The following is a 14635-nucleotide window of genomic DNA, read 5'->3' as shown; positions in this document are numbered from 1 at the left end:
TTTATCATGAGATTAATATGGAGGATGAAAATATACTAAGTACAAGGATTCACACCAAGAGAGTAACATCAGTCGCATAAGAACCACAGTTTGCAAATTATTTTATCTTTCTCCTTAATTGCTTGCATTAGAGACAATGCATATTTCACGTAGGGGGGAGGAAAAATTTGGTTCCAAAATCTTTTTATTCCTTACATCCTTTCAAGTTGGGGGGTCGCATATAATTTTATGAAATTAATCATGGCCATCTTGGAGAATCACTCACCCCTTGTCCTAGCAACATGAGTATAGAAGTTAGGCTCGTGTAGCGGATCAAATACATCTCTTAATGGTATGAGCCATGGTCTAGATGCATGTTTTTTTCCTCCAAATGGTTAGAATATCTGGTAGGGTGAGGAAAAGACATGAAAATCAAAGGGTTGAAGTGCTATCATCTTAGTGGAATGCCGAGTGAGCCTCCCATCATCCACCCCCAATGAGCGAATTATGTCTAGAGTTTTTAATCTCCACAAAGTGAATCTCTCTTGAGATAAAAATGGTCATATTTTACTTCCTTAATCACATAATCACCTTTCCTTGAGCTACCTTGAAGCACCTTTTTGAAACCTATATGTGTATCTTATTTATCCATTTTCCCCAGCTTCCCTTACCATTAATCCAATTTCACTCATTCTTATAGGTGCCCATCTATTCCCTGCTAGTTCTAGATGCTTATGATATGCTTACTCCAAGTTTCTTCTACTCTTCCTTTTGTAATATCGCCCTCTTATGATATCTTTTCCTTTGTATATGTCTGTCTATTTATATATACGTCCTCTCTTCTGAGTTTATCTTCATTGTACTAGCATGGGATGCATATAATGCTGTGTATTTGATCAACCATTATCTATTCTCATAGTAAGCTTCCATTTATGTTCAACCATGTTTGAAAAAAAGAAAAAAATAAAAAAAATAAAAAAAAAATAAAATAAAAGAAAAATTTACAAAAAAAGAAAAAAATAGTTACAAAAGAAGAAGAAGAAGAAGAAGAAGAAGAAGAAGAAGAAGAAAAAGAAGAAGAAAAAGAAGAAGAAGAAGAAGAAGAAGAAGAAGAAGAAGAAAATATGTTATGGGGTTTCTTGTTATCTTGGAAGCATCTATTTTTGCTCTTTATGGATGTTGATCAAATTATCATCCATGCTTAGTCAATATTCTCAATCTTCACTTATTTTCTCATACAATTGAGGTGTCATCTACTCTTTTCATCTGTCATGGGAGTAAGCTATCTAAGTATTCTAAGCCCACCATTCATCCTTGACATACCTTTCACCCATTCTTTTGAGCCATCCCACGTTCTCTTCTCTCTTTACACATAGTTAGATAGCAGCCTCGTCACACGTGATTTCTTGATACACAATTGATATTTTGTGTTTATATGAGAAGTGAATAATGACTATCTCTTACTCTAAAGAGGGAGCAAACTTAGTGGGGAGCCATCAAATTTGTGAGTGAGTGATGAGAGAAAGTGAGGGAAAGCATTACCTAGATTATAGTATCATACCCGACGAGAAGTAGGCTTCACTCCTCATGACCACTAGCTCTTTCCATAATCACAAGGGAGCCTCTCATATGCATTCTATCATTACATGGGTATAGTCGTACTTAGAGGTGTAATTGATATCATAATGACTTCAAGATCAAGTTGTTAGGACTATAAGGTGAAGGGATTTTAAATGCCATTGCTAAGGGACTAGCGATAACTTAAGTTGGGGGGGGGGGTCTGATAACATGCATGTTTAGCGCTTGAATATGATCATATTTACATGTATATTTGTATTAAATCACTCATATTTGCATGTTATCAAGCTTAAAATGATTAAATCTATTTTATAGTGATTTTCTGAATTTTCTGCATTTTTTGGGATTTTTCTAACAATAAATTCTAAAAGAATATAACTTTTGAGACATAATATGATCTTTCTGGAATTGTTCAACATTAAATTTGTAAAGATATGATTTTTCTAAGTTAATATATATATATATATATATATATATATATTTATACATATTTTTTGGGCTTTCATATTATTTAATACGAATTTTAAAGTATTTTGGCTTTTTGTTGGCACAGGGTGACCTGGCGCGCTCACGTCCACTCATTTAAAACAAAAAAAAGAAGAAATAAAAAGAGGGTGACGTGGAGCGCTGACGCGCCGCCACATCATCCTCGACAAAGGTTTTTTTTAGATTTAATCATTTTAAGCTTGATAACATGAAAATATGAGTGATGTAATGTAAATATAAATGTAAATATGATAATATTAAAGCGCTAAACATGCATGTTATCAACCCCTGAAAAAGATGTCCTATTAAAAATATGAGATCTTACAGATTTATATGAACAAGAATCAAAAGATGATCAACTACAAAATCATGTTCATCCAAAAGAAATATTTTTTTGTTCAAACAGGTATCCAATACCATAATGTTTGAATATTTGCAAGTCAAATATTTCTGAACCAACTTTGTTTACCACTGCATCCAAAGATGAAAATTGGATGCAGGCTATGACATCTGAATTTGATGCTCTTATGAAAAATAAGACTTGGGATCGTGTTCCGTGTGATCTCAATTATCATATCATTCGTTGCAAGTGGGTCTATAAATTAAAATATAAACCTACTGTTGATGCAAATAAATACAAGGCTCAATTAGTTGAAAAAGGATCTAATCAACAATAGAGTTTTGATTTTAATGAAATATTTAGCCCGGTTGTTAAATACACTACCATCCATTTGATGTTATCCATACCAATTAGCAAAAATTGGAAGATACATCAATTAGGTGTATCTATTTCTTTCCTTCATGGTGATCTACATGAAACAATTTTCATGGAACAACCAGCAGGATTTAAAAATAAGCTACATCATCATGTATGTTGTCTAAACAAATTCTTATATCGTTTAAAACAATCTCCATAAACATGGTTTACAAAACTTACCTCAAAACTACAGAAACTTGGCTTAGTTGGTTCAAAACTGACACATCATTATTCTGTAATCTACATCCTAATCCTCTTTTTATCTTAATCTATGTATATGATATCCTGATTATGGGTCCTAATACTCTTGGTATTATTGCTCTTGTTAGTCATTTGCATTCTGAATTTGCAATAAAAGACTTAGGACCTGCCCATTATTTCTTAGGAGTTGAATTTGTTAAACATTAGGATGGATACTTTCTAACCCAATAAAAATATATTTTTTCTATTCTTAAAAGGACTAACATGGACAAATGCAAACCTTTGTCTACTCCTTGTCTTTCTTCAGAATCTTTTGACTTAAATACTCCACTTACTGATAGTATCATCTATAGACAAATGGTTGGTGCTCTCCAATATCTTACTCTTACACGTCCAGATATTGCATTTGCAGTCAACAAAGCTAGTCAGAAAATGCACTCACCAACGATCGGCGATTGGCAATCCCTTCAAACATTTCGTTAGATACCTAAAGGGTACTATGTTTCACGGTCTTCTTATTCATAATGATTCATGTTTAGCTTTAAATGCCTTTAATGATGCAGACTGGGCAGGTAATAAAGTAGATAGAATATCAAGAAGTGCACTCCTTCTGTACATAAGTAAGAATCTTATATGTTGGAGTTTGAAGAAACAGCCGACGGTTGCACGGTTCAATCACTTCTCAAAGAGATTCAAATTTAGCAAGAACAAAATCTGGTCCTATGGCTGATAACATAGGAGCAACTTATCTGGAAGCAAACCAAGTTTTTCATGCGAGAACTAAACTTATCAAAATAGATTTCCATTTTGTTCGTGACCTGGTTGCTTCCGAAAACATTCAAGTAAAGTTCATCAAAGGAGAGGAGCAGCTCGCGGATGCCTTGACAAAACCACTTGAAAGGGGGAGATTTTTACTTCAAAGATTCAAGCTTAACGTCTGCGAGTGGCCAAAGAAACTTCTCAGCCAACATAGTCCAATAGGGCTATTAAAAAGAGTAACCAGTAGTAATCAGACATGTACCACTTATACTCATTAGAGAATAGAATAGGATTCAATATAAGTTTCAACATAGATAGGATTCAACATTGATAGAATTATACATAGAGAGGATCCAACGGTTAGGATTAGTTCAAACCATAGCCGTTATACTTGTTATAACGGCTTCGATTTAATAAAACAAACACTCACATCCAATGGTTAGGATTAGTTCAAACCATAGCCGTTATACTTGTTATAACGGCTTCGATTTAATAAAACAAACACTCACATCCAATGGTTAGGATTAGTTTGAACCATAGCCGTTATACTTGTTATAATGGCTCTGATTAAAACACATTAACTATATAGTATAATTATAAACCTTATAAATAAGAACCAATGTTAAGACATTTTCACGATCAATGAGAATACAAACATCTTAACGCCTTTTACGGTGTCCTCTCCCTCTCTCTCTCTCTCTTTTCTCCTCTCTCGTCTTTTCTTTCCTTCTTCTGTTTCTTTCTTGATCTTGAGCGAGAGCAAATCTCTACAGTCCGGTGAAAATTTGAGCAGAAATTTGCATTGGACGTCGCAAAAAATTTGCACAAATGATTGAGGGAGGGAGGGAGAGAAGATTAAGAGAGAGACAATATTAAGGTAGAGGTAGAGAAATGCGATAGAGAAAAATAGAAAGGGAGAGAGAGGAGAGTGACATAGAGAGAGCGAGAGAAGAGTAAGCCAGAGAGAAATATGAGCAAGCAAGTGTGAGAGAAGAGTAAGCCAGAGAGAGAGAAGAGCGAGCAAGAGTGAAAGAAGAGCAATAGAGAGGGAGAGAGAGGAGCGAACAAAATAAGAGCAATAGAGAGAGAGAGGAGTGAGCGAGGGAGGAGAGAGAGATACAATAGAGAGGAGAGCAATAGAGAGAGAAAGAGAGGAGCGAGACTGCCAAAGATGGAAAGAAAGCAATTGAGAGAAGAGAGAGAGAGGAGTGAGAGAGGGAATGAATGCTATTGTGAAAAGAGAGAGAGGACTGAGAGAGGGAATGAAAGCTATTGAGAGAAGAGAGAGAGAGGAGCGAGAGAGAGGGAGAGAGGTGTAGGGAGAAGAGAGAGGAGAGAGAGGAAGAAAGGGAGCGAGAGAAAGCTAGAGCGAGAGGAGCAATGAGATAGAGTTGAGGCAGACAAGAGCTCGAGATAGAGATAATAAAGATCAATCTAGAGAGTGAGGGAGAGAAAAGCGAGTAAGCAGATAATAACCGAGAGAGAGGGAGAGAAGGGAGAGTGAGTTAAAGAGAGAAGAGCAAGACATCATGTGAGCGAGAGAATAATGATCGAGAGAAGAGAGGGAGGGAAGAGATGGGCTGCGAGTGTGCGAGAGAAGAATGATCAAGAGAGAGCGGGAAATAGAGAGAGACACTTGAGAGAAAAAGAGCGAATACATTATTTTTCCAAAAAAATTGGACAGAGCCGCACATTCGCACCAAACAGGCTCTGTGCAATGCGCGGTGTGATTTGTCTGGCAAGTGTCCAATGTGCGGTTCATGTTAGATCCGCAGGAGTCTTGCATCGATTCTCAAGGATGATGAAGATCATACATGAATGTAAATCAATGTAAAACATACTCGATCCATCACGTCTTCTCTAGTTGAATAGAACAAGCTTGAGGGGAGGCCTTTTGGATCAATACCGGATGACTTCCTGAAGTCTCTCTGAGTAATGGGATGCTCAGGAGAAAAGCCAATTGCCTTATGACCCAAGAACCTGGCCCCTATTTATAGGAAGAGGAGATACTTAAGCCTCTTAAGCATGTCTTAATTAATCCCATCATTATAATTAAGACAAGTTTAGCCTCTACACAATTAATTACCACACTTATTGTTATAAATGTCTTAATCCTGTCATTAAGTGAATCACATATGAAGTGGGATTTATAACTGATAGCTTAACAATATGCAATTATATACATACATATTTATAATTGTCCACAGATTAAGAAATTAATCTAACAGTTCAAAGTTCAAACTGGACACACATTGCACCATTATCATACCGGTCGCATGAAAAGATCTTCCCCCTATCAAATGTGAGAAATAATCAATTAACATAAAGCAATACTGATGGCGTAGCCCTCAACTTATCTAGTTATTTTTTTGTTTTTCTAAGTCTAGGTTAAAATTTCCTGTTTCCACTTAGGGTTTTTCCTTTGTAACCCAAGGGGCCAATGCATAGGACCCCTAGGGTAAGAGCAAGAACAAGTCCATTTGAATTTTTGGAAAAGAACGAAATCCCGTCCCGTTTCCGTGTGAGAAGAAGAGAGAAAAGAGGGTGAGAGAGAGTAGGGCGGAACGGAACGGGGCCGACTTGGCCACCCGTCCCGTTCCGCCCCCCCCCTCCTGTTCCGTCGGCCTCACCCGACGAAACCCTAGGCGGCCGCAGCCGTCGCCGCCGCAGCCGCCGCGGGGATCCTGGGTCTCAACCCCGTCGCCCGCCCACGGGGCCGCCCCCACCTCGCGGAGCCGCCGCCGCTGCCGCGTGGGAGTGCCGCTCGCCGCGCGGCACAGCCGCCTGCTGCTCGGGGACGCCGCCCTCGCAAGGGGAAGCCCCGCCGCACGGCCAGCCGGCCGCCGCGCGGGACAGCCCCGCCGCAAGGAGCAGTCGCCCGCCGCGCGGGGCAACCGCCCGCCGCGCTGGGCAGCCGCCCGCCGCGCGGGACAGCCCCGCCGCACGGGGGTCGTCACCCGCCGCGCGGGGCAGCCGCCCGCCGCAAGGGGGTCGCCGCCTCGCCGCGCCGCCGCGCCGCCTCGCCGTGCCCCGCGCCACCTCGCCGCGCCGCGCCCCTCGGCTGCCGTAAGTCGCTGTATCGTTCGCCGCCGTATTCGTCATCCGGCTGGCTGGTCCTATCCGCCCACCGATCGTCCTGCCCACCAATGCCTCTACGACGAACGCGTGGGCGTTGACCGAGTGGAGAACGGTCACCCTCGGCTTCTACGAAGTGAGGCCCCGCGCAGGACCTTTCCGGGACACCCACCGACAAGCGGGACGTGCAGTCCAAGATAAACGTCCCCGAGAAGGACAGACGGACCCACGCTCCCGCCGCATCAAATACTTGTTACCTCCCCATGTAGATGGAGTAATGTTATAAAGACTAATGTCTGAAATTTTAAATGCCCAAACCTTTCATTTTAGAGCCATGTAGTTGACCTTGAGTCTATTGCAATCATGCATTTTATAGTGTTCAACTTCAGCAAATACGAGCACCCCTTGATTTCTTTACCTTAGCCAGCAAGTTCCCCCGTCTATCATAGATCATCAGTCTTGCAGCTTCCATCGCCATCCTGTAACCCTGCTCATATAACTGCCCAAGGCTTAAAATATTCGATTACAGTTTTAGAATGTAAAGAACATTAACCAGAGTCATTGTTCCGCCATTTTCACGTTGCCGAATAATGTCCCCTTTTGCGTGAATCTCCACTCTAGATCTATCACAGGATTTTACTGTCCCTGACACAAACTCCTTTAAGTCATGGAACACCTTCTTACTTCCAGTCATGTGACTGCTAGCACCAGTATCCAGATACCACATTTCTTCTTCAGTTGAGTCACATTTCTTCTGCAGGACATCTTCATCTTCCTTGATCGCCGTCAGCAAGGCCCATTCATTCTTCTCCTGTATGTCAGCCAGGTTTGCTATTTCCTCTTTGTCTGCTCTGCATTCAAAACTGTAAGGCCTACACTTGCCACAATTATAACATTTTAATTTTGACTTATCTCGTGGTTGCTTTTAATCTTCATCCCCAGGGCCACCATCAGATCTTCACGACCATGTCCTCTTCCACCACTGCTCCCCCTTCCATGTCCATGGAAAGCTTTAGTCTTTTCTTTGTTCTTTGATTTCGATTAGTTCTGCGCTCCCCTCAACATTCTTTATAATCCTTCTTGATCTCACCACAGCTCTGATACCAACTGACGGAAAGAAGGGAATGAATTTTGGTAGAAAGTTTTCTCATTCACAAAGAAAAAGAAAGAAAGATTCAGACTGCCACACTGGAAAGAAAAAATGTTTGTTATATAGCATTACCATTGGCTATGCCAAAGATTTATACAGTCGATGTGGCAGCCACCGTAGCAGGCCAGTTGACCGATGGCGAGTTCAGATGACATTTCATGTGTTCATCTGAGTCGTCCAATTTACAGTGAGGGAAAAATAGATCAAAACTCTTGGGGTTTGTCAGCCCCCCCATTACGAGAATGTGAAGAGAGGGGGGCTTGACTAGTCAAGCCTCAATAAGGGAGGGGAATATGAAAAGGGTGAATCCTCCCCTCTTGTCTCTTTGTGGGGAATATGAAAAGGCTTGTTTTGGGGAATATGAAAAGGCTCAAGGCTCTTCATATTCCAGACCTTTCATATCCCTGAACATGTAACTGGTCCTCTATATATATAGAGGGCAAACCTGTTTTCAATGGATATGCATATGAGTTTTCTGTTCATTCTTCTTGTCTCTTACTCTCTTCCCCTCTCTCTCTCTCTCCCTTGGTTTGTCTTCATCACTCCTTGGTGGTCACTCCCTTGGCTTGGGAGTTGAAGGAGTTGCTCTGCTGCACCACACGAGAAACCAGTGCCCTGCACCGAAAGCCTTGGACGTTGACGTCACGCCGGTGACGTAAAGAGGTTCTTGTTATCTGTCTCTATATGCAGACACATTTATCTCGCCAAGTTGATTCCGCATTTCTACCGTAGCATCTTGGGTCGTTGTTTTCGTCAACGAGTTTCAACAAAAACAAAAAAAAATGGAATTTTGTTCGTTCGGTCTCCAATGATCTTGGCTTCTAAATTTCTTCCATCATATAATACCATATGAAGAACCAAGAAAAGAAAGAAAAGAAGAGAGAAGAAGAAGAAGAATGCAGCAAGAAATTCAAGACAAGTTTTATTCACAATCTTCAGCGAGCGTCGTACAGGTCAGTTGTATTGATAGAATTCAATAACGATTCTGTTATCCTAACTACCTTTAATGTTGACCGCTAGATGTATCCTTACTGTATTCGATCCTAACTACGTTTAATATTGACCATTAGATGTGTCCTAAACTATGTTCGATCCTGGCTGCTATATGAGTCGTCAACTAGATTTAATCTAGCCACTAGATCTTGGTTCGCTCAGTGGGAACTCGTTCATTTATGTTTGGTGAGTATTTTATGTGCGTTCCGATGTCTCGTTAGGCGGCTAGTGAGCTATTTGAACACTGCTTGATTGTCTTGTTTATGACTGCTACCAAGACTCGCAAAGAAAAGTCTTCTCAAGTCGTTAGCTCCTTCATGCGGGACACATTGTCCATTGTATTTGTTTCAGTGCTATCCAATAAAGTACAGTCATAAATGATTTCTCATCCGACAAGTCGATGCAAGAACAAAAATCATTTTTTTATTGTAAACTTTCGCGATTGACTGCTGAGGTAGGGAAGAAGGCCTGGCATCATCTTTTTTACTCCAACTTGGCATATGGACAAAATTTTTCCACCAAAAAAAATTTAAGTTCCAATCTAGTTTCCATCTTTATCGGAAGAACATTTTTCTCGGTTGATGACGGTCGGACCGTCGGCCAAAAATCTTCTATTGCATTTCTGCCACGTTTTCCTGATCCAGTTTGAGGTGCTAGACGCTTCAGTCGAAGGGTCCTTGTGACGTGGCGAAAGAAGCACCTTGTCCATCCATGTACAGATTCTTGTGGACGTATCTACTGGCAACGTCGCCACTACAAAGCGCTGCGCAATTCACCACTTAAACTTCTCCAAAGAGAGAGAGAGAGAGAGAGAGAGAGAGAGAGAGAGAGAGAGAGAGAGAGAGAGAGAGAGAGAGAGAGAGAGAGAGAGAGAGAGAGAGAGAGAGAGAGAGAGAGAGAGAGAGAGAGAGAGAGAGAGAGAGAGAGAGAGAGAGAGAGAGAGAGAGAGAGAGAGAGAGAGAGAGAGAGAGAGAGAGAGAGAGAGAGACAGAGAGACAGAGAGACAGAGAGACAGAGATAATTTTATTATTCAGTCTCTGTAGAGATTCAGTGTCTGTTTCCGATCATCGTTTATTCGTACAAAAAGATAGCCCGCTGAGGAATAATGACCTCATAAAATTGATTTCTTGTGCTCTGTGAGTTACAGGTGGAGCTGCTCAAGGGCAAATTCGGATTTGACGAGGCATTCAACTACAAGAAGGAGGCAGATTTGAACGTTGCTTTGAAAAGGTCAGCCATCATATTCCCATTCCGTATCTATCCTCGGCCTATTTCCATACCGAACTTCCTAAATACTGGATGGGAGCGATGTGTGGCGTAGTTTTTTTTCCAAACCATTATTAATCCAACCTCACAAAGATCAAGAACACGATTCGTTGGAAAAATACGCGTGATGAAGAGTTTTTAAGGAATGTAGAATCAGTGTTCTTCTATAGACCGTGGAGTTGCTTCCAGCAAATCATGTTTCGTACCTTCTTATAGCAGGAGGGGATGGCTGATCGGAAAACTGAAAATGGATATTTCAGGTACTTCCCAGAGGGCATCGATATCTATTTCGATAACGTTGGTGGGGCAATGCTCGACGCCGTGCTGGCAAACATGAGATTGAACGGGCGGATATCTGCTTGCGGGATGATCTCGCAGTACAATCTAGAGAAGTCAGAGGGCATCCATAACCTCTTCTACCTCGTCTCCAAGAGGATCCGCATGGAGGGATTCCTAATCACTGATTATTTCCACAAGTACCCAGAGTATGAGGACAGGATGGCGCAGTACATAAGGGAGGGGAAGATCTACTACGTCGAAGACTTGGTTGAAGGACTGGAGAACGCTCCCGCCGCCCTTCTCGGTCTCTATACCGGTCGCAACATCGGCAAGCAGGTTGTCGTCGTGGCTCGCGAGTAAGTCAGCTGTCAAAGACAATCGCACCAAATACAAATTGTAACTTATCCAACCGTTGCTTTGTGTTTTTATGGAATACTTTCCTCGTAACCTTTCATTTTCAATCTAGAAATTGCATATACGATGTCACCACAAGTCATATACAACGCAAAAACAAGATTAGTGTTTGCATAAAATGAGATGAGTAAGGTAATCCTATGGTTTGATCAGTCAACCATTAAGATCCACACATCGATCAGCCCTTTCCTTGGTCGAGGTAGGAGTATTGTCTCACACCCACCATGATAAATCGATGCTTCAAATTCAAGTTCTGATGGACTATGTGAAGTCATGAATCTATTCCACTTAGCATATTCCCCTAAATCTGACGACAATGGAAAAAACAAACATGAGAACACTGGAAGGAATGATTATGACCAAAGTCCAAAGAGTGGAACATTCAGCCCTAGTATAATGGAGGGCGGAGGACAGTTCGAGCAGCCATGTGCGTCTAGTGGTGTTCACGGGGGAGCAGACAGTGTGAACAGAGCTGAGTGAGCGATGTCATTCTAGTCTGGCGTGTGAGGATATATACTGTCAACGATAGGTGGTGAAGGCACACTGAAGGAATGTCCCCTTTGTGTCGGCGGTGGCAGAATTGAATAGTAATGACAGTAGAGAGGAAACAGTAGGAAAACTTTTGAGAAGAAAATTCAATTTAAAAAATCATCAAATAATCCATTACAACTCTGGATTATGTAAACCATTTTCAGAGATAGAAAGATAACTGAGATAGAAAAATCACTAAATTTTCTTAATTTTAAAGAAAATTAAGAAATGAAAATCATATAAGTTTGGATCCCAAATGTGGGGTTGATGATGACGACATGGTATGACCCGAATGCCAATCATCTTTTCTAAAAGTGGGGCCATTTCTTCAAATGGTGGGGATAGGGCGTTTGCCCTCCATAGGTGCTTAACGTCATTTGTGTCCCAAGAACCCAGATTATGCCCATCATATAAATGGAATAGATGTATTATCTTCACGCAGCTTACGATACATAATTATAAGTATATGTACATAGAAGAAACTATACAAACCATAAATTCCACAATAAAATCATGAAAATTCATAGATAATCTAAAAAATCAATTATTGTTTGCCATCATATATGATGATGACATAGTAAGAATAATGATTTACATCATCATGAAGGAAGAGAAGATGATGATTCATCATTGTCCTCGTCATATCCATGGGCTATATCACAATGAGGGGGGGACTAAGAAGGGAAAATATTTGATTTAAAATTAATAATAGAATTCAAAATTTCTGTCTCTCCCTCTATTTATCTCACTCAACCCTCTCCCCTCGCGACAAGGATAAAACTTGGCTTTAAACTAGTGCTCTGATTCTTCTTGGGTTTCAGGGCTTTGATTGACTATCTAACACACCCTTTTAAGTAGTGGCATAATTCACTCAATTACAGATTTATTTTTGAAATATTTCTGATCATATGACCTTGTGGGGAACTGATTTCACTTCCACTTTGCTCTTTAGAAGAGCATCTTGAAGACGATTCACATGTCTGGCATCTAGACATCCACACGATCATTGCGATGATGGATATCCTCTTGAACTTCCTCAATCATCCTTGGATATCTACTTGATCTTCTTACTATCCTGTCTCATTATAAAAGGGATAAATCTGAGAAGAGGTGAAGACAGGGGGGCTACCTAGATATGGCAGGCCCAAACACTTTAAATGAGTTTCTCTTTTATTTATGCTTAATTTAAAAGATTTCACAAAAGACCTTAAAACTTAAATATCTCCACCAAAGTCCCTAGACAATCAGTCAAACTTTAAATGTCGAATAGCATGTAGTTTGCTGACCTTATTATTTAACTATAACAGAATGTAGTTTGTTTAATCCAAGTTTTGATTAAACTAAATCAATATGTTAAGTTCTAACTAGTGGGATGAAAAGCTACACATCATACTCTAAAAGATGTATAGTAGTAAAAGTAGTTTCAAATAGAATCTTTACCATCATCGGGTACCATATACTTATAATCTTTCTTACGCATGAGATTTTTGAAGGACTTATGGTCTGGTTAACCGTTGAAACATAATCCATCATCATTGTGAATATTAATGTTTAAAGGTAATCATCGGAGACCGTCTTCTTGAATATCATAACTATCATGGCCATGTATTTTAATGGATCTCATTCATTTAGTCAAACTCCTCCCTTGTCGAGTGCGGGTGATCCTACCTTGACCACTCAATCACCTTTGCGTACTTATTGCTATATATGAGCTACTACTTATTGAAAGCTTGTGATTAGGGACTTGTAAGTCATAATAAAAATATAGTTATCCATCCACAAGATATGTTTGGTGTTTCATGTCTAAGGACTACTTACGTGACTATGGCATGAAACCACATGATTGACATTAAGGTATAATACCATTCAGGAGTTTGTATCGATCAATTAAGGTATAATATCTTTAGAGCATCCACCGTCTGTCCTTAGTGCCTCTATACTAATGGCCAAAAGATCACCCATACTTAACATATAATCATAATGAGATAGTGCCATTCTTTTTGGAAAGGTCAATATATGTCTTAAGTATCCATTGAATAGCAATGTTAGACTACCACACAAGAATACTAATGATTATATGTTTACTTCAATGAACTTAAAAATGATTTGGAAGTTTTGTCTTGGTGACCACTTAATATCCAGAAATTTATAGGTTACTGTTTTAGATATCATGGACGGTACTCATTTTTAATATGCAATGATATTATAACACTGCGCATTCAATATATATATATATTTGTTTTCAAGGATTAAAAGATGACTCAAGAAACATTAATGGGAAGTTGGAAGGCATTAGCAATTTAGTTTGGTTTATTTGATAACACCATATTCAGCAAGTAAAATATGATTTGATAATTTATTTTTCTGCTTGATTTTAGGTTTTAACATAAAGTATTCACTGTTGAGGGTTGATAAGAGAATATCCTGAATGATTTATTCAATTCTATTTTTCGTTAGTTTATTTATTGTGAGAATAGCCCCATTTGATTTTGTTGAGTCAAGTTGTTTTTTTAATTTTCTTATCAGGTAAATTAAATAATGGTTTAAAAATGCACATGGAAGAAAAAGAATAGGCCAACCATAAACTGCACTAGAGGAGGGAACCCATGCCACACCTTGGAACTCAAAAATAGGCTCAATACATGATGAGACCATAATTCGAGTCCAATTAGGCCCTTCCAGAGTTGAGTTGAATAAAGACGAGAATTGTGGAACTAAGGATGATTTATATTTAGAAATTATATTTCTGAGTCTGGGCATTAAGGGTTGTCAAATCAGGCTGGAGATCAAATGATCTAAGCTATCTATACCTCTATAATAAAATCTATGGACTAGGGACATAGAGCACCTGTATTATAATTATTTCTCATTCCCTTTGTATACCATCTTGGATTTCTAATCCCAACACACTCTTAGAGGCCTAGTGCATCAGATTTGTTTTCATCCATTCTGATATTATAAGAGTGAGAGAAATAAAGTTCAAGACTGATCAAGATTCTAGGAATAAAAGCGCCACTATTTTCATATACACATTTTTTTCATTTCATTTCTCACATTGCGCAGTATGAAAATGTCTCCTAGATACCCTAGAGGTCCAGTTTTACGATGTCACGCACCGCATCAAAAAAATTGTCATTTAGCAAACATTACATCATTTTAAGTCCATT

At 39.7% G+C, this 14635-nt stretch overlaps 1 protein-coding gene across 1 annotated transcript; it reads left to right on the top strand.

Annotated features, from left to right (window-relative positions):
- Positions 1-9559: 9559 nt before the first annotated feature.
- Positions 9560-10970, top strand: LOC144706017 (2-alkenal reductase (NADP(+)-dependent)-like). Its single transcript, XM_078578895.1, has 3 exons — positions 9560-9628; positions 10126-10208; positions 10505-10970. Exons 1-3 carry the CDS (start codon positions 9560-9562, stop codon positions 10881-10883), a joined length of 531 nt encoding a protein of 176 aa, XP_078435021.1. The 3' UTR covers positions 10884-10970.
- The last annotated feature ends 3665 nt before the right edge of the window (positions 10971-14635 follow it).

Source organism: Wolffia australiana, chromosome 7 (assembly GCF_029677425.1).
Source record: "Wolffia australiana isolate 7733 chromosome 7, ASM2967742v1".
NCBI classification, from domain to species: domain Eukaryota; kingdom Viridiplantae; phylum Streptophyta; class Magnoliopsida; order Alismatales; family Araceae; genus Wolffia; species Wolffia australiana.
This window is presented reverse-complemented; position numbering and strand designations above follow the sequence as displayed.